The sequence below is a fragment of the Raphanus sativus genome, chromosome 4 (assembly GCF_000801105.2).
Source record: "Raphanus sativus cultivar WK10039 chromosome 4, ASM80110v3, whole genome shotgun sequence".
NCBI lineage: Eukaryota > Viridiplantae > Streptophyta > Magnoliopsida > Brassicales > Brassicaceae > Raphanus > Raphanus sativus.
The window spans coordinates 44,799,328-44,819,667 of NC_079514.1; the positions used below are offsets into that span (position 1 = coordinate 44,799,328).

The 20,340-nt window shown below is 31.8% G+C and overlaps 3 protein-coding genes across 4 annotated transcripts; 1 reads left to right on the forward strand and 2 right to left on the reverse strand.

Annotated features, from left to right (window-relative positions):
• Nucleotides 1–1,854: 1,854 nt before the first annotated feature.
• LOC108848977 (histidine kinase CKI1-like) lies at nucleotides 1,855–5,580 on the forward strand. Its single transcript, XM_018622452.2, has 7 exons — nucleotides 1,855–1,873; nucleotides 1,953–2,014; nucleotides 2,117–2,356; nucleotides 2,462–3,127; nucleotides 3,209–3,581; nucleotides 3,667–5,234; nucleotides 5,313–5,580. The coding sequence occupies exons 1-7, from the start codon at nucleotides 1,855–1,857 to the stop codon at nucleotides 5,547–5,549; spliced, it is 3,165 nt and encodes a 1,054-aa protein (XP_018477954.2). The 3' UTR covers nucleotides 5,550–5,580.
• Nucleotides 5,581–6,232: 652 nt separating this feature from the next.
• Nucleotides 6,233–9,835, reverse strand: LOC108848976 (ribonucleases P/MRP protein subunit POP1). 2 transcript variants are annotated; one of them, XM_018622451.2, is made up of 10 exons: nucleotides 9,150–9,835; nucleotides 8,961–9,057; nucleotides 8,772–8,879; nucleotides 8,460–8,690; nucleotides 8,234–8,352; nucleotides 7,693–8,139; nucleotides 7,488–7,596; nucleotides 6,904–7,391; nucleotides 6,644–6,814; nucleotides 6,233–6,539 (listed from the first exon to the last, which is right to left on the reverse strand). In XM_018622451.2, exons 1-10 carry the CDS (start codon nucleotides 9,605–9,607, stop codon nucleotides 6,332–6,334), a joined length of 2,436 nt encoding a protein of 811 aa, XP_018477953.1. In that variant the 5' UTR covers nucleotides 9,608–9,835; the 3' UTR covers nucleotides 6,233–6,331. The 2 variants fall into 2 exon arrangements, with proteins under 2 accessions (XP_018477953.1, XP_018477952.1); XM_018622450.2 differs by having other exon boundaries at nucleotides 7,693–8,142.
• A 1,839-nt stretch (nucleotides 9,836–11,674) lies between these two features.
• LOC108855098 (actin-related protein 2/3 complex subunit 4) lies at nucleotides 11,675–14,202 on the reverse strand. Its single transcript, XM_018628812.2, has 10 exons — nucleotides 14,009–14,202; nucleotides 13,721–13,823; nucleotides 13,535–13,632; nucleotides 13,375–13,440; nucleotides 12,996–13,048; nucleotides 12,871–12,898; nucleotides 12,691–12,765; nucleotides 12,446–12,550; nucleotides 12,067–12,156; nucleotides 11,675–11,856 (listed from the first exon to the last, which is right to left on the reverse strand). The coding sequence occupies exons 3-10, from the start codon at nucleotides 13,535–13,537 to the stop codon at nucleotides 11,767–11,769; spliced, it is 510 nt and encodes a 169-aa protein (XP_018484314.1). The 5' UTR covers nucleotides 13,538–13,632; nucleotides 13,721–13,823; nucleotides 14,009–14,202; the 3' UTR covers nucleotides 11,675–11,766.
• Between the last annotated feature and the right edge of the window lie 6,138 nt (nucleotides 14,203–20,340).

Sequence of the window (20,340 nt, forward strand, 5' to 3'; positions counted from 1 at the left end):
CCGATCTTGATGGAGAGATCTAGGTACCGAAATTACGACCACCTCATGTCATTAGCCTACACAAACAGGATTTGCCAGGTTCGTTTTTTTTTTTAAGTTTTACAACCAGTCGATATAATAACTTAACAAACTCCAAGATATCTTAACCATTCATTGTCAAAACCGTTACTTTCACCTCTATATTTAAAAAGTCAACATGGTAATCTGAAAAATATATAGTAGATACTCATCAATTATTTTACCAAAAAAATGACACTTCACCCTTATTTATTATAAAATTTATAAAATTTATAAAATTTGAAACTTATTCTATCTTTCTATTTTTTGAACTAAATATATTAGTACATGTTTAATAGTTCATAATTAATAAGTTATGAAATATAAGTATGTTGTCTAAATAAAACATCAATTTTGCTTTATGTTTAAATTCCAACTAAATTAACTTTGTTACGACTATCGAATTTTTATCCTACTTTTATTAAATCGATTAGTAACAACCATTTATGTTATTCTACTTTGAACTAAACAACTTCAAACAAAATAATACACTATGGTCGCTAACCACTATCAAAAAATAAAAATAAATATCATTTTTAACATATTTTCATTATCATAATTTTAAAATATTTTATTTACTAAAACCATATAATAAATTATAAATTCATGTGAGAATACAACATATGAACATGTCGCATAACACCGGAATACCACTAGTAATTATTAAAAATTTAGATATGGAAACATTTTAGAAATATCTCCAATGAGTTTAATTGTTTACCTTTGTTTTGTTTATCTCAAGAGAAACTAAATAAGACGAATTTTCTTTTTCTTTGTAAATTATACTCCCTCCGTTTTTGAATAAGTGTCATTTGACATTTTTCACACAGATTAATAAAGTGACGGAAATATATGTAACATGTTATTAATTACACTTTCTGGCTAATATTTGAGATAAATAAAACAATGCAGTTTGCAATTAATTTTCAGCTGAAAATAAGTATAATTTGCATTGGAATTATAAAATGACAATTTTTGTGTAATAAAAAACTAGAATGACACTTATTATGAAACAAGTGAAATATATTTTTAATTAAAAATAGAAATAAAGCAGGTTATCTTTTGATAATATAATGTTACATTTAATTACCATCCTAACAATTCAACATGTTGATTCTTATGTCCCTAAATTTTAATCTCATTTAATACTATAGGCCTTAAATATTCCCGAAAGCATGTAATGGAAATAGATTTTATTGCATTTGTCTTATGCGATTAATTTTTAGATTCCTTTATTATACACTGCAAATCACATATCGATGCATATCACAAAACAAGTCAATTTGTGCTAAACTAAACACTGCGGGAGCTTTCTATATTGCTAGAGTGTGGTTTGTTCTAAGTTACCCTTATTTTCATTACTCACAGCTATCTCTGTCTCTTTTTAAACACAGCCAAGAACCCTAATTTTCACACCAGGAAAACTATTATTACGTGTCAGACTCAAATCACATTCTTGGGGCTTTTTTTTTTGTGTACGAAGATGGAAGAGATGAAATAAGTTATACAGGATTCAAATACTCTCATCTAGATGTTTTTAGGTTTTTTCTTGTGTCTTAGTGCCGAGGAATGTAGATTAAAACCTAGAGATTTAGGACTATTATTCTTAACTTGCACATAACCCGTTTTAAATTTTTACTTTTAAAGTGTTATGCTTGTTTGTTTAAACTCTGGAACGAAATGTTGCAGTGAAGAAGAACAATCCTGTATAAGTTGTTGCAAATTGGAGGGATTAGTCAGAAGCTCTGACGCAGGCGTATTCGAGGTATTGACTTGGAGTCAAGAAGCTAAAGATACATGGTTGTTGCATTCTCTGGTAACTTTTTCACTGTTCTTTAGCTGGTATGAAAGGTTATGTACCTTTTTAATTTTAACCATGAAATGTTAATTCACAGAAATGATGGTAAGAATTAGAAAGCTTGTGACTTCTCGTCCAATATTCGTCATCTTCGTCCTGGTAATACTTTTCTTATTCTTTAATTCTTTTTTTATATGATAAGTTGGATGCATTTTCTTATATAAGAAGATATACGTTAATAAGATTTTGTGTTCATATTAGGCATTTCTTGTGTTTGTTTTCGGGTGCATACCGGTCACGATTTGGCGTAGAACAACTAAGGACGTAACAAACGAAATTGCTTCTATCACTGAAGATCTCCAGTCAAGTCTAGTTTCCGAGGTTGAAAACATCGGAAAATTTACCTACCAGAAGACCAGTTCATCTACAACCGGTTTAGCCAGAATTATAGATTCTTATCTCACCAACAATGATATTCATTTCAAAAACATTCAAACACAGGTTTGTTTAAATTAGTTATGCATCAATAAATCGATTCTAGTGGCTTTATTAAGAGACTTATTTGCAAAACGATTATTTTATTTTTGTTTGTTGTTTATCTTTCAGATCGCACCGGTTCTGTTTCAAGCCTATTCAACGATCCCTCAAGTCTCTCAAGTTTTGTACGTCAGTACAGATGGTCTCTTGTTTTCTTACAAAACAGAACTAAACGCAAGTGTCGCTGTTTTTGCCAACTCTTCGTCCTCGAACTCAAGTGGTAAAGGAGACTACACTTGGTACAAACAAACCATTGATCAGATAACCGGTCGTCTTATCGGGAATGCAACGAAAATTAAGCCCGTTGATGTAACCCATAAAGACTGGTTTCAAGCAGCACAGAGAAACCACACTATGACCTTTGTGGGAGCTGGTTTGGGAGGAGAAGTTAACGAAACTATGTTTCAGTGTGTAGTTAGCTTGGACAGCAAGAAAGGAGTTGTTTTATTAGGGTTTCCGGTTAAGACTTTAATTGGCACTTTGAACCATTTGGATCTACAAGGTGGACAGCTTTACTTGTGGACCAAGGAAGGGACCTTGATTGTTCCTGAAAGTTCACTAAATGCTACTTTCTTCACCTCTAATGGCTCCATTTGCTTCCGTAGAGAATCCTCGAGAACCCTCTCGTCTCATTGCATCCACGGAAACTGTAGTTCTAGTGCCTACCAGGTGGTGATCGGAGGATCCAAACTCCAAGCTTTTTGCTCTGTTCTTGAAGTTTCCGGCGTGCCTCTGGTAAATGTTAATATCATCTTATGAGACTCTTTATAGATTCATAACTTTGTTTCTCAGATTATTTTTTCTTCTTCTTACCAGAGATACACACTCATGTTTCCCAACAAAGAAAGAACACCAAGCATCGGGAGCGCATCGCTATATCTGCTTGTTGCAGCAATGTTTTTAGGCTTGTGCTGGCCTCTAGGGTTTGTGTATTTTATGGTGAATGCAGCAGGAAGAGAGATGCATATGCGTGCAACATTGATAAACCAAATGGAAGCAACACAACAGGCCGAGAGGAAAAGCATGAACAAGAGCGAAGCCTTTGCAAGAGCTAGCCATGATATAAGAGGTTCCCTTGCAGGGATTACCGGTCTTATTGATATATGCCATGACTCTGAAGAAGTTAGACATGGTTCTGAGCTAGAGACTAGTCTTAAGCTAGTGAATGGCTGCACCAAGGATCTGCTTGGTAAGATTCTGACCGTTCTCTTTTATATGTGTATTTGTGACTTTGAGCCCTAACAGTGAGTCTTTGTAATGTTGTTTCAAAACAGATTTGCTTAACTCAGTTTTGGACACGAGCAAAATCGAAAGCGGGAAGATGCAGTTAAAGGAAGAAGAGTTCAACCTAGCAAAACTTGTGGAAGACGTCATCGATTTTTTTCATCCTGTGGCGATGAAGAAAGGGGTTGATGTGGTTTTGGATATGCACGATGGCTCGGTTTTTAAATGCTCTAACGTACGAGGAGATGGTGGAAAACTGAAGCAAATCCTCAACAATCTTGTCAGCAATGCGGTCAAGTTCACGGTCGAGGGACACATTCTGATCCGAGCTTGGGCTCAGAGGACAAGTTCCAATGTGGTCCTTGCATCGGACAATGAAGGTGGTTTATCAAAGTTTTCAAAGTGTATAAAGAATAAAGACCAGTCGTCAACATCAAGAAGAGACAATGGGAACATGATGGAGTTTGTGTTTGAAGTGGATGACACAGGTAAAGGGATACCAATGGAGATGCGCAAATCAGTGTTTGAAAACTATGTTCAGGTAAGAGAAACAGATCAAGGACAACAAGGAACTGGACTAGGACTTGGGATTGTGCAGTCTCTGGTAAGATTAATGGGAGGGGAGATAAGGATCATTGACAAGGCCATGGGAGAGAAGGGCACATGTTTCCAGTTCAATGTTTTATTGTCAGTTGCATCAGAGTCTCAACTAAGTAGACAGGACATGGAACTGGAAGAAGGAAATTACAAGCCTTGGGCTATTAAAACTTCATTGGGAGGTAGCATGAGCATACGCAATATGAGCCCTAGGTTACACAACTGGCTCAGCTCAAGTCCAAAGCAAGAAAGGTCTCGAGTGGTTCTTCTGCTGAAAGATGGAGAACGGAGAAAGGTTACAGAGAAATACATAAAGAGCCTTGGAATAAAAGTCACAGTGGTGGAAAAATGGGAGCATCTGAATCATGCCCTGGAGAGACTTCTTGGGTTTTCACGTCAGGGTTCCATGGGAAGAGCAGAGTGCGGATCATTAAGCTCGAGCTCAAGGGAGTTGCCTTTGATTGGCATGGATGGGATTGATTCAAGAAGCCAGACTCCTAAAAGAACAAGGCATGGTTTCTCTCCAGCTTTCCTTCTGGTGATTGATGCGGAAACCGGAGACTTTCTTGAGCTGCACGACATCGTTGAACAGTTTCGCAGAGGCTTGCACCATGGTCAATCATGTAAAGTTGTTTGGCTTAACGGACCGAGCGGAAGTGAAAGTTTGGAAGGGAACATTATCTGTTCTAAACCCTTGCATGGATCATGTCTCAACCGAGTGCTGAAGATGTTGCCTGAATTTGGAGGAACCGAGCCAAAAGAAGACAAACAAGGAGCTTTCAAGCCTAGTGAAGATGAGTTCTTGAGTGGAAAGAGGGTTATGGTGGTGGATGATAATCGTATAACATCTTCAGTTGCAACAAGAAAGCTGAAAAAGATGGGAGTGTCAGAGGTCAAACAATGCTACAGTGGGAAAGAAGCTGTGAATTTAGTCAGTAAATGGCTTACACAAAGAGAGCTAGAAGAAGAAGGTTCAACACAAATGTTTCTTCCATTTGACTACATTTTCATGGACTGCCAGGTAATGTTTATTCGATAAGCCTTCCATAATGCAATAGCTTAATGGCTCACTCCTATTGCACAATATTTATGCATACAGATGCCAGAAATGGATGGATATGAAGCAACTAGAGAGATTAGAAAAATGGAGGAACAATATGGTGGTGGTTTGCATATACCAATTATAGCTGTATCTGGACATGATCATGGTTCAAGGGAAGCAATAGAAACCATCCAAGCTGGAATGGACGCCTTCATGGAGAAACACCTGAATCATGACCAACTTGCAAAGGTCATCAGAGAAATCACAAAGCAAGGTATGGGCTCTCTTAACTAGTATTGTAAGTTGCTTATATCATTAGGCTTTTCTATTCTCGTTTCCATAGCACACAAATATTTTACATTTATCTGTCACAGAATCCATAAACCGGATTTTGATGGAAGAGGGATCATCTCCAGACTCCATCATCTGAAATGATTGGTTTCCAACTGCTTCAGAGTGGGAGTACGCTTCCGTCAGATTCACTGTTAGCTGGATGAATCACATTTATCAGCATCCTCATCTTACGAGGAGCTTACAAAACCTTTAGAGAGCAAGCATCTAGCATTATAGGCCGCTTCTCTTTTTTGATGCCTTGCATCAGATTACTTTATATTTTTGAGGACTTCTCGCCAACTCTTTGGTTCTTTGTTCTCTTATTTCATAATTCCCAGCTATCATTTTTATCGGAAAACCTCTTATCAGCCTGAGGAAAACAAGACAACTATAGTCAATAGATTACCAACAAACAAAACCGCAAGAAGTGAACAAAACTTACTCTGAACATGTTTTGCTCTTCTTTTCCGATGATAATTAGCCATTTTCATCGGCCTTTTTAACTGTCATCTGAAGAGTTGCAGAACATGGGAAGAATCTTCAGCATTGGAGTAACTATCACTTAGAATTTCATGTTCGGTTATGGCACTTAAAGAAGAATGCAACAGAAGATACAAGTAAATCTGAAACCAGCCTAATATAAATAGTTAAAACGATACTGTATTAAGATAAAACAAAATGTGATTTGAGACAAACAAAACAACAGTGTTGGGACTGGTGGCGGAATAAAAAAGATTGGCATTTTAAAAGCAGTGGACATCATCACCAGAAGCGTCTTGTTGCTCCAAAACAATAGTGGCCAGTGCGAGTCTGTAAGCACAAGATCTTAGGTTTCTAACCAGGACATAAATCTCCTTCTTTCTCCGTTTCACATCTTTCCCTTTCCATTGCTCTTCTCTTAGTCTCCCTAACAACACTGCATCACACAGAGCTTCCGCCGTCGGCTTTTTACTGCACATTATTATAATAAGTTTTAAGAACGCATAACAAATCAGCCTCTGGTGATTGTTATAAAATCAAGATCTTTATGGGTTTAATTTTTGTTTTTCTTTTACCTCCCACGGACAAAACCTGTCGTCACAAACCCGATTGGCCATCTATGAGACTGCTTTGTATGAGTGTCTTCAGGGACATTCAGTTCCCAGGTTCCAGAAGGTTGTTCTTGGAAGTAACAACTTACAGAAGATTGAGGGATTGTAACACGCTCTTCTTCTCCTTCACTGCAGCTGTGTAACATAAATGCAATACATCAGAAATGGCATCCCAATGTAAATGGTTTCAACTGATTCGCAACATGATTTCTTGGAGATGTTACCCGGATTTTAGTAATGATACGTCTGCGAGAGATGGTGCGCATACAACCGCGCCCTCTTCGAATGAACCTTCCTTGAAAGCATGTAGAAGAACTCTGACAAGGCAGAGTTTATTATCACTGTTCTGAAGGATCCCAGCTCTTGCTTTCGTTTCATCTTCTTGAATCGTCTCCACACGATTTGTGAAAGTTTGGAGAAAAGTAGGCAGCGAATGTGGTGTTCTTGCCACGATACCATCGAATAGTTTACCAACATTACTGAAAATTTCCACTCCACTAGTCTCACCGTTTGTAAGCTTTTGATCGGAACTCTCTTTGACACAACGCGTGACATGGATACTACTCCATGGAGGTGGAATGGGAATTCTGGAAGGTCTCACGGCAAGAGGTCGTCTTTGTGCCTTCTCCTCCAAGTCTGCAGCTTCACTCATTTTCAAAGATGAATATGCTTTGCAGTCAGGAAAATCTGATGGGAAAAAGGGCAAACCAGCCTGCAAAAGAAAAAGGTTGTTCAGGCGTTTCTTAAGTCTTCGATTTAAGAGAATCTCATCACATAATGGTTAAAGTTCAAGAGATCGGAAATATACATCACAAGAAACCCAGCGTTTCTCCCTCTGACCTATTGCTTGAGCTCCTTTTGAGACAAAGGTATTCCAGAAAACTTTGACCCAACTAAGGGGAAGTATGAGAGACCATCTGAAAAACCATAATAGTATATGATTAGTTGTGGGCCCTTAAAGACCATGATCCTATATAACAACACAGAAACGATTCAACTAAAGTGAAGATTACCCTGTAGCTGTATCCCCAAGCTGTTTATGTTTAAGAAGCAGTAAAGGACAAGACCTCGAACTCCTTGGCCTGCTAGATATCTTAGGAAACTCATCAGCTGGGTCATCGATGCAAAAAGACTTCATACGACTTTGATGCTTCTCCCAACACAATATGTTCTCTTCTTCTGGAGGGTACAGTTCACAATTTGCGTCCCATAAGCACTTGAAAGTTTCAGCTTCTGTGCTGGTAGTCATCTCAAGCGACTCAGTACTCTTAGTTTTGGTCATTTCAAGTGACATTGTGCTATCATCACAAGGATTATTCGGGATTAACCGCGGATCTATGACAAACCGTGGTAAAATAGCGCAAGATGATATGCTCTCTTCTTTGTAAGGTTCAACAACGTTCTTAACTTCAGCTTGTCCCATCGAACACTTCCTTAAAATAGAGGGAGAATTCTCTGAGCTACTGCAACGAGAGAGAAAACTGAGATAAGAAAATCTTCCCTTGTTCATTTGCGTTCTTACAAAACCATTATATATTCACTTAGGTGGCTCACCTTGGAACAGGATGTATGGTCTTTTGCAGAAGCTGAGATGCTTTTGTACCAAAAATCTCAAGTTTTGCAAGCTGGCCCTCGAGTGACAAGCAATCAACTAAAACACCTGTCTCATCCATCTGAATGAAGGAACTTCAAAATGTCAATATCTCCACAAAAATACGTACAGCATGAGGCAAACTACTAAAACTGACTTCAAAAGGGAAAAATAAAGAATATAACTAACCTGTTTTTGACAAGCTAGTTTTAGAGAAGCATAACCCTCACTGAAGGAAGAAGCATGGATCCACAACCAAAGTTTTCGAGAGTCTGCATGATCTCCATTTGAGACTGGACCATCATTTCCTACGCAGTCACCCACTTTCTCCTCAACATTTCTCTTAGGTAGCTGAGAAGGTCTCCACATATAAATTACAGGAGCAATCACCTGAGAAACTGGTGGTTCGACATGATAAAGCTGAAGAAAACAGAAACAATTATGATTAAATCCTGCTGAAAGTGCCGTTTTCTGTTTTACTCAAAAAGTGATTCAGTATACCATGGCGTTTCCATAACTAAGGCCTGTGAGAATAGAGTCGAAAACTTCCTTGGAATGAGATAAGGGAGAAGGCTCCAATAGCATGTTTAATATCGACAAGAGTGAGCCCTGAGAAGTTCGACGCCAGATAAATACTTAATTACAAAACTTTTTTCAGAAGAATCTCAAAATAATAAGATAAATGCCTACCTCTGGACCCTCCAATTGAACAGCAATGTGATAGCTTGCATCATGCACAAGAACACCTTGCCTAGACTTCTTCAAGATATCCCTAGATCCCCTTCCTCTAAAACCATGACAAAAAAAAAAACAGACTTAAAAAAGGAACAAACAAATGAGAGAAGCCAAACTAACTACACTGCAAAGATTGAGATTAACCCGCCGTGTAAACCAAGAGGAAGGTGAAAACCCCAAAGCTTAGTCATAGAGAAGCGTTTAGCATGCCAAACATGTGTTCTCAGCCTCTTTGTTCCATCACCAGTGGTACTAAACCCCGATTCAGGGTTCCCTTTAAGTTCCAGTCTCCTCTTGACTCGTCTTGGGATCTTTGTTTCTTGAGACGATGATGGTTGACCTATAGATAACAATGACTCTGACCTCTGCCTCTTTATGTTACGTTTCTTTGAAGGTTGGTTAGTGTAAGCATTGGTCCTTCTCCTCTGGTTCCTCTTTGACCGGAAGTCCTTGTTCAAACGCTCAGACACTATGGAGTGAAGTGATTCGAGCTCTGCTGCTCTAGCCTCCGAGAATTTCTGGACGCTGATTTCTCGAGGGGCAAGCGACGATAGCCCACCACCTCTTTTCTTATTGTTGTTCCCATTACCAGAAGAAGCCATTAGAAATCAAAAACACAGAGTTGTTCGAATGAAACCCTAGTGCCCAAATACCCTAATACCAAACTTTTGTCTTCTCTTGAAAGAATTGGTCCTGACAATTTGTCGAACAGATGGCGCGCGGTAACAAGATACTGCGCCGGCGATTAGACAAGGACAGAGATAAGCGGTGGCTTAACTGAATCAGAAGTGGGTTTACTTGAACTGTAGATGGGTTTAACCCTTAACCGTTATTTGCTTTTTCGAACAAAATATATAAAATCTTAATGGGCCTAGACAAAAGTAAACTAGAACTCGTTTGTTTGTCAAGGACAAACTGCTACATGAGAAAAGGAGGGATGTTCAAAAAAAGAAAAAGAAATATAGAGAAAAGAAACCAAGTGATTTTGTTTATTTCCAGAATTTTAAAAATATTCAATTGTCTTAATAATTTTAATAAATTACTTTTAACATTTATATAATTTGATATTAATTTTTTTTTAAAAACAATTTATAAATAAGTTATAATCAATACTATTAATTTTGGATCATGACCTATTGATAATAGTTAGGTCCAACTAAAAAAAATACATAAGCTGTATTATATATAACTGTTTATACGTGACAGGTTCTTTGATAATTTTGTCACTTTAACATATGCATAACGGTTGGTTGCACCACGTAACTGTTTCTATTTCTTTTTAGAGTCTTCTTTTTATATGTTACAAAATATATTTACTTTTTAAAATCTCAACCTTTTATATAATACATTATTTTATATAATTATGTATAGAGTTACATTATGGACATATCTTTCTATAATGATATGCTAATTATTCCTCATAATATCAGTTAAGAAGTATAAAATGTAATTATTGTATAGTAGACACTTTATATTTGTTAACAATACAAAATAAAACATTTATAGTAGTTTTACGTTATATTTATATAACTATTGGACTAAACATATATCAATAGATCATGATCCTAATTTAATATATCACACTACAACAATATAACTTACAACTCAATCCAAAAAATTAGAATTTATTCACCAGAAATTATTTTATTCGAATTTTAAATATTTTATATATACAGTAAATTTATCAATTAACAAAGCACATGATGTTAAATTAAGATTTTAAGTGGACTTTTAATAGAAAAATGTATTTAAATAAACTCATTTAATTTAATGGGTTTTAAATAAGTTATTCTATCAAAAATATTATTTAATGCGATTTTACTTAAAATTAATGAAAACCTTATTAACCATTCACATATTTATATAAGAGAGTATATTAAAATTAATTTTTCAAATATTTTTCAAAAACTTTGTTTGGTTTCGATACGGGTTGGATTTAATATATTGATTTTCGGATATAACACGTTAAGAGCATTTGAGTATATAAACTAGGTCTAACTTTGATTTTCGGGTCGATTACGAATCGAGTTTTTTTGGTACAAATATTCTTGACTAATTATTTTAAGCAACTATTAAAAATATAATATGTTGCAGTCTTAAAAAAATTAAAATAATTTCTGAAATATATATAGCACAAGTATATAGTTAGGTAACTTTACATATTAAATATAGTTGCTAAAAATTATATTAAATTAAACTAATACTAAACAACAACATGATTAAAAAAATATAAATATAATAATAATTTTTCAAAACAAATTTTAAAACAAAAAATTACCCGCCCTTTCAGTATCTAGTAATTTCATTTAAATTGATAAACAAACAGTCACAAATAACATTGGAATATACATAATTTTTTGTCATCTTCGAATATATCATTTAGATATATACCATTTTTTGATCAAAGAAAAAAAGATATATACCATTTAAATCGATCATACCGATTGAGATTATTTTAAAACAGAATTATTTTTACTTCGTCTGGTAGAGAAAAAAAAACATTTTTCTTTCTGAGACTGTACGTCAGAACAACTTCTGTGATTAACAAACAGCCCATATTTTACAAGTCGTAACATACACTACAATTACGATGCCGATTGGTTCAGTTGCGTAGGTGCAAAGGAAGTAGAGACAAAAACAAAAAACAAAAAACAAAAAAGTGTAGCAAGAGAAGAAAAAACTTATTATATGTGTAGATGAATTTGACCAAATAATGAGTGATTAATACAATGAGTGCTTACATTATAACAACGCAGTTGCTTTACATGAACTGTTTCAGAAACTCTGTAGCCACGAGTCTTCCTCTGGTGTTCACTGATATCTTCAACTCGCTTATTTCTTTCTCTATATCCTGCAATTTCAGTTACATTTCCAGTTTTAATCAGAGTACCGAGGAGAATAGCATGTTGGAGGATATCATCAAAGTAACTAATCTCTTTTTTTGATTCTTGTAGAAACATTTCAATGGCTAGGCCAACTATTAAGATATACTACACTTTCCATTGTTACTACCGTGAAAAAGACAACAAGGTAAACACATAAGGTTTGGAGAAAGACTTGCCTCCATAAACTGAATAATGAAATCGATTAGCTTCTGTTTCTGCATCTCTTCACAGTGATAGTTTGTTATAAGAAAGCTAATGTCATATCCCTGTTCAAAAGACCAACAAGGAAACAAAATTGAATGGGATCACGGATAAATTATTCACATAATAAACAGTAACCATCTGATCTAAGTAAAGTGCATTTCCAGAGAGTGAGATGATTCATGATTTGTAAAATGAAAATCCCAATCCTGTGTGCGTTATATACTAAACCAATTAGTGATGCATTTTCCATAATATAGATTTTACAGAAGAGGGAATGCAATTTTAGAGCTTGGAAGATAAAACATATTAGCAGATACAAGTAGCTACGTTTAAATTAAGAAGAAGGTCTACCTGCACTGGCTTCCTCCTCAGTACTTGAAAAGCTTCTGCCCTCATGGACAAGAATCTAAGGAACTTTTTGGTTAGTATGTTTTCAAGTTCATCCGCTTGTTTGACCTGCAAATTCAAGAACAAGTATTTTTTTAAACAATAGGACGTTTAAGTCATGACACATGAAGACGTTAGTTATCTAAGGAGAGTGAATAGAAAGGAAACGGTGAAACAATATAAAGCTAATTCAAACACAAAAAAATTACCTTGAGGCTTATCCGGAGTGAATTTATAGATGTTTCTATCAAACACTTTTCAGCCTCATTACGGCATATCAAAACCTGCAAATTCAAACATAAAAAATTTAGCAGCCAGTTACAGAACCTAGTAAATAGAGAGTGACGTATCAATGCCAAAACTGAGAGGGAAACAAATAAACTACTTACAGGATTTAGCAAAAGTTCTGGGCTCGTCCTACAAAAGTTAACAAAAAAACACATGTCGATAAGAAGATTCCACTAAGTTCAAAATCACAATGGATAAGAGTATCCATTCTCACAAGCTTACATACTTTAGTTCAACCTCTGGTTTATTATGCCTTTCAACTTCTTGACACGGAAAGTTCTGCAAATAGAGAAATATAAACGCTTTCAGGAATATATACAGAGTTAAACTGAAAACTACAAGGACTTTACATGGCCCCTTTAACATACTTGTACTGTTGCACAGGGAAAAAAATGCATAGTTTTCAACATTTGCCACGAAAAATTGCGAGAGTAAAAGCGAATGATGGTGCATCATCAAGTGAACATGAACGTAACAAACACACGAGAGGTCAAACATAGATGGGGGAGAAGGGAAACAAAGAGTCTTTTATTGTTTCCTTAAACATAGAGAGAGGAAACTTAGAGACAAATGCACTGATACTTTGAGCGAGAATCGTTTTGTACCTGTAAGCACATAGCTGCCTCGAGGGTATTCTTTATGCAGGCTAGATATAGCCGTAATGGATTTGCCTGGAACATCAACAGAAGAGTAAAGAATCGCACAGAAGAGCAACTAGTAATCTAATAATGTAGGTAGAGAGAGAATAACATTCAAAGTTCTTACCATGTTAAAAAGGTGCCTCTTAGAAATGATGTTCTTCTACTTAAGACTTGCACCAAGATTAGGTATTTATCTTGGCCTTTTGATGAATCTTTAAGCCCCTGAGGAAAAAAATCAAAGTAACACAAACAATAAACAAGAAAGTATCTTTAGGACCAAATGTCAACAAGAAAGCTGAAAAAGGTTAACCTGATAAGAAGAGAACAAAACAAGGGGCAAGGCAACTCAGGACTGTCTCCTATGATCGGAGAAACCTTGATGTACAGGAGAAAAGCGGCGGTAAACAAAAACCCTAGATCAACATAAGTAAAATGCTGATAAGTACCAGATCTTTGATCAGATTACTCTATATACGAATTCAAATAAGTAAATTGTTGAGAAGCCCCAAAAAAAAAAAATAATAATAATCAGCCTCTGGAGATCGGAGAAGGCATCTATTGAATGGAATCGAGAGCAAAGAGTGATGCCACTGAATACCTTGGAGAATCGCGAGAGAAGAGAGATCGAAAGGGGGAATCAGATTTAGAAATCGACGCAGAAGATTGATTGATGCAGCCGATCGTACAAAGCCAACGAATTCAATTCATTTGGTATTCCTTCCGGTGTTAATCAAAACCGGACCTGACCGGTTCTACCGCGACCTTGGTGCATATCCGGTCCGGTTACAGTCTAAAACGCAAATGTTCAACACCACCGGCCCGGATGGAACCGTTGTGATGGGCAAACCCGGTTTATCTTTTTGCTATATTTTTAGCCAAACCTATCCTTTAAATTTATTTGAAAACGAAAATTTCCACTGATATAACCATTTTTATTGCGATGATTTTAAAATACACTATAATTTAATTTTTTTTTGAAAATGCCATTTTTCCCAAAAATTATTAAAATCTTTTTTTGTGACCAATAACATAAAAAGAGAAAAAATGACAAAAATAAATTTTATTAAAGAGATAAAAAGATTGATTATTTCCCAAAAAAATTAAAATTATATTTTTAAAATTATTATTTAATTTTATACTCTCAATCTTAAATTCTAAATCTTTTACTTCTTTAATATATTCCGTCATTTTGATTTTTGAGAGAAATTTTTGTTATAAAAATACATTTTGATGTTTTTTTCTTGGAAACTACACTTATATGTAAAAGGAAATTTTATCCTAATTTTAATATAAAACAAGAAAAATTAAATTGAAGATTATTTATGTTTTGAAATAATTAATATTTGAGAATATAACAAATATATAATTTTTTGAAAAATTAAAATCTGTATAAACAACTTACATAATTATGTTTCGGGAAATCAGCCAAAAAAACACTGAACTTTGCAGGAATTGCCAACAGAAACCTGTACACTTGTCTGACCAATAAAAGTCTGAACTTTTGTTGACTTATTTAGATTATTAAGAAACTTACGATTGACTGGCCAAATTAGCACACCGTTAAACGAGAGTTAAAACAGCGTTAACCCAACGTTAACTGTTGACGTTAAGTGAAACGACGTCGTTTCGTTTTATTTGATTTGAAAATAAAAAAAAGGTAGACTCCGAGGTTCGAACACAGGTTGTTTGGATCAAATGGCAAGGTATTTTACCACTAAGCTAGTGGCACATTCAATGTATGAACAAACACGTTTGCTTTTATTTGGTATTGATTTTGAATATAAAAATTCTCTAAAAATTTAAAAAGTCTTTAAAATTCCAAAATTTTGAAAAATAAAGATTTTTTTTATAAAATTAATTTTGAAATTGAAATTAAAAATAAAATTTTATTTTTACTTTTAAAAATCAAAAATCTTCCAAATTTTACATTTTTAAAAACAAATTCCAAAAAAAGAAAATTTTCATTTAAGATTAAAAAAATGAAAAAAATAAAAAAAATGAAAAATAACAAAAAAAAATTATAAAGAAATTTGAATCTGAAATAATCAGAATCTATAAAAAATAATTTTTTTTATTTTTTTATTTTTTTTATAAAAATGCCAAAAAGAAAATTTTCATTTTTCAAATTATTAAAAGAAAATTTGAAAAAATAAAATAATTCGAAAACAAATTCAAAAAAAAGTGATAAAAATTTTCAAATCTGAAAACATATAATAAGAAACTATAAAAAAAACAATAATAATAATAATAAAAATTATTTTTTATAGTTTCTGATTATATGTTTTCCGATTTGAAATATTTTAACTTTTTGGAATTTTTTTCGATTTTTTTCAATTTTTTTATAATCCGAAAAATGAAATATTTCTTTTTGGAATTAATTTTTCAGTTTTTAGAAATTTTAAAGATCTTTTTAAGTTTTAGATAATTTTTTTTATATTCAATCAGTACCAAATATAACTAAATGTGTTAATAGTTTCAATGATTGAGCCACTAGCCTAGTGGTAAAGTACCTTGTCATTTGGTCCAAACAACCTGGGTTCAAACCCAACCCAATGGTCAACTTGATTTTATTTTGAAATCATGTAAAACGACGTCGTTTCATCTTATTTCAAAACGACGTCGTTTCACCTAACACCAACATTTAACGATGTCATTTTTTCTGTTAAATTTGCTGACGGCGTGCTAAATTGGCAAGTCAACGAAAACATTGTTAATTAATTCTAAAGTCAATGAAAAGTTTGTGTTTTGTTTGACCAGCCCATATGTTCAGGTTTCTTTTGGCAATTCCCGCAAAGTTCAGTGTTTTTTTGGTCGATTTCCCATTATGTTTCATATATTAGGTTAATATTTTATATTTAATTTTGTTATATCTAAATATTTATTTATTTTTGACAAAGGGTTTCATATTATACCTTTTTTTTTGTAACGGGGGTTTCATATTATACCTAAATATAGTTTCCAGAGTCATTGATTTTAAAGATATTTTTTTTTAAAAACTATTTTTCAAAAACATTTAAATGTAACAATAACTCATATAAATCACCTTTAAATTGAATCATATATAACAGTATGAAAAACTAAACTAATTATATAAAATAAATATATAGATTTTGATGAAAAATATAGTGTATATATTTTGCGAGAATTAATTGTAATTATGTCTCAACAAAAAATACACTAAGATAATATTAATAGAGTTAAAATTATGTATATAATTAAATGTTTGAAATATAATTAAATATACTAATTATTTTAGGAAATATTAGTCAAATTTCTAAATTAGAGTTCGATGATGTTTAGTTGCGACAAGTTACTCAAACAATTGAAGCTAAATACTAAATCATAAACTTTTGGCGAAAGCCTGAACCCTTGGGCAAATCCTATACCCTAAACCGTTAATCCTAAATCCTAAAAAAATTTCTAAACCCTTAATCATAAACCATAATATTAAACCCTAAATTCTAAACACGAAACCCTAAACTCCTGGTCAAATATTAAATCCTAAACCCTTAATCCTAAATCATAAACCATTTTGGAATTTAGGATTTAGAGTTTAGTATTAAGAGTCATGATTTAGAGTTTAAGGTTTAGGATTTAGTTTATGATTTAGAGTTTGATTTAGGGCTTAATACTCTATTACTACTCCAAAACCTAATATTTTATCTAAACATAAACCTTAAACTAGATTTTGACCCGCCCTTAAAAAGGGCGGGAATATTTTTTGTCGGAAAATTATTTTACGTAATAAAAATTATGATTTTTGATAAATTATATATTTAACTTTTTATGAAATTTATCTTAAATTTACTTATATGACTTATCTTTGTTATTTTGAATATGACTAAATTTTAGAAGACTCTAAATAATTCTAACCCGTAATATGATTTTATTTATTTAAACCGAATTTAAACTTATTTTACACTGATTTTTTAATTTAAATAAAATATTTTATATTTTCAACACTCTTGTATTGAAAAATTCATTTGTGCGTTTCAAAACATTTTCTATAATTTTATCAAATTAAATTTATGTGATTTAGTTTTTATTTTAAATGAAATTATTTTTAAGGAGTTGAGATAATTGAGAACCATATTATGATTTTGTTGATTTAATCATTTGTTATTTCAACTTGATTTTATTTTGAGGTTTCATTTAATAAATGTAATTAATAATGTGAAAGATTTTTTTTGGAAAGATATGGTGTAAATATTTAGGAAACAAAATTTTCAAAAAGATTAAAAACTGAATTATATTAAATATTCTTTAATATAATTACAAAATAATGACTTTTGATTTGTTGCAAATAATGTTGGGAAAAAAATACATACAATTTCTATAATTAATTAGAAAATTTTCAAGGACATATTCATAAACAGTCATCTATCTGCTTTAATAGTATACATATGACCAGCTGAAACAAAGATTATATGTTTCATTTATTTTGTTTTATTTTAAAATAAACAAAATAAAAATATATTGATTCATCTAATCTACTAAATAAAATGTTAGGTTATTCGAATTTATGCTGTAATATTATATGCTTTGTTGAAAACAAATTTGACTTATGGAATTTAACGTTAGTGTTTTTATTTGTTTATTTATAAAACAATTTTTTAACTTTAATTATTAGATAGTTTATAATATTATTTGAATTATGTTTTGTAAATACTTGACTATTTATAATTAATTAACATAACATTATTTGAACTATGTTTTGTAAGTACTTGACTATTTCTTAAAGTTAACATTTGGTTTTAATTGCTACAATTTTATTTCTTAAAATATATGATCGGAAATATAAATATATTTTTTTTGGAGAGTTTTACTCCTATATAGGAGGAATATCTACGATTTAATATTTAGGAAATTTTAACTAAGAAGAATATCTTACTTTAGTATTAGTTCCACAAACCTAGCTTATTAGTTATTTTGCAGATGTTATAGAATCTTTCAAATTTAAATGTGATATATGATTAGGAATAGATTTTATTATTCCAGATTTATTTTATTATCTTTCAAATATAGTTTTGTTTCCACCACTGTCGATTGAACTTTGTTTTACCATTAGTCAATCAATTATAAATACAAACAGAGGAAAGTAAAAAATACATCGATCTAGCTAAACAAAATGAAAACAAACATGTACAAAAATGTACAATAAACCAAAACCCAAAAGAGCTTACTTTTTGTTAGTTGTGGGGTCAAACTTATCATATACCCAGAAATAGCTTTGGTTAATCGACAGTAGAGCATCAACCTAAAACACTTCTAAGAACAACCATTATCACCAGTTTTCATATTTAGATCGACATGCACTCATTGCAAACCAGCACCCATAATCTCAACAAAAATAATTGGTAAACCTAACTTAGAATCACAAAAACACAAATCACGTGCATATTCATCTCTATTTGAATCGCTAACAATCTTTAGATCAATCTATACAAAAAATGAGAAAGAGAGGAAGAAGATGGAGAAGGTGAGAACACAACGATGATGAGAATAAAAGATAAGAAAGAAAACGTAAATGATGGATTAACTTATATTATTAGATTTGTATATTAAGGGCATTTATTTAGCCACAACATGTTTTAATAAGTCCAAATTTAAATGATGCCATGGTAAGTTTTAAATAAGACTCTGTTTTAATAGATTAGATATAGATTAATTAACTACGTTGATTAATTCATATATCTTTTACTTTTTTAATATATTTTGTCATTTTAATTTTTGAGAGAAATTTTTGTGATAAAAATACACCTTGATGTTTTTTTCTTGGAAACTACACTTATATGTAAAAGGAAATTTTATCCTAATTTTAATATAAAACAAGAAAATTTAAATTGAACATTATTTATGTTTTGAAATAATTATATATTTGAGAATATAACAAATATATAATTTTTTGAAAAATGAAAATCTGTATAAACAACTTACATAATTATGTTTCATATATTAGAGAATAATTTTATAATAAATAATTTTATAATAAATAATTTTGTCGGATAAATATATTTAGAGAATAATTTTATAATAAATAATTTTATAATAAAATGTATTAAGATGCACGTTAATTAATAAGTTGGATCAATTTTGGATTAAATTTATATAGAATACCAATACTAGATTATAAAATATGAACGACAATTTAAAAAAAAAAAGAATATTCAATATGTATTTATCAATATGATAATATAATGTATAGAGATGCTAATAAATTTATCAAATAAAAAGATAGGTAAAGTGTATAATTATTATATATAACTTTTATCATACATATTATCATACACAATATAAATCCAACAGTGTATTGACATTTTTTAATCATACATTTTATCTAGATTAATCAAGCATAATGATAGGCAATTTTAGTGTCTCGTAAAAATGTACAATAAAATAATAAAATATATGATAAAACACTACACTTGCAGTTATATTAAGCGAGCAACATAATAGGTAAAAAATATGATAAATATATTTACAATAGTGTATTACCAATTTCTACGCATCGATAAATTTATATAATAGTAAAAAGAAATTTAGAAACATTATAAATACATTTACAAATATAATTTATATTTTTTTCAATTGAAACAATAAATAGCTACTCAATTCAAAAAGAAACAATAAATAGCTAAGAACTAATTATTTTAGAAGGAATAATCTATACTATTATTTGCGAAGTAATTTTCGGAATCAAGCTCTCACGTTAAAAGTTAGAGTGGTTAAAGTCGATGATATCTTTAATGAATTATATATATATATATATATATATAATTATATAATCAAAATCGAAATTTATTAATAATATTATTTATTTTTAAAAATAAAATAATTATTATATATTGTGTTGTTATCTTAAAATATCCCTTATACTATATTTGAGAAAGTGATTTTGCCACATGTCTTTTCTACAATCATTTTCACAAA

Coding starts and splice junctions, on each gene's coding strand:
- LOC108848976 (XM_018622450.2), bottom strand. CDS start 9,607: ATGGCTTCTTCTGGTAATGGGAACAACAATAAGAAAAGAGGTGGTGGG. Junction 8,691..8,771: donor TTAGTTATGGAAACGCCATG/GTATACTGAATC, acceptor TGTTTTCTTCAG/CTTTATCATGTCGAACCACC. Junction 7,392..7,487: donor AACGCTGGGTTTCTTGTGAT/GTATATTTCCGA, acceptor TTTCTTTTGCAG/GCTGGTTTGCCCTTTTTCCC.
- LOC108848977 (XM_018622452.2), top strand. Junction 3,128..3,208: donor AAGTTTCCGGCGTGCCTCTG/GTAAATGTTAAT, acceptor TCTTCTTACCAG/AGATACACACTCATGTTTCC. Junction 3,582..3,666: donor CTGCACCAAGGATCTGCTTG/GTAAGATTCTGA, acceptor GTTTCAAAACAG/ATTTGCTTAACTCAGTTTTG.
- LOC108855098 (XM_018628812.2), bottom strand. Junction 13,049..13,374: donor AGGCAGCTATGTGCTTACAG/GTACAAAACGAT, acceptor CTCTATTTGCAG/AACTTTCCGTGTCAAGAAGT. Junction 12,157..12,445: donor TGAGGAGGAAGCCAGTGCAG/GTAGACCTTCTT, acceptor TCTTTTGAACAG/GGATATGACATTAGCTTTCT.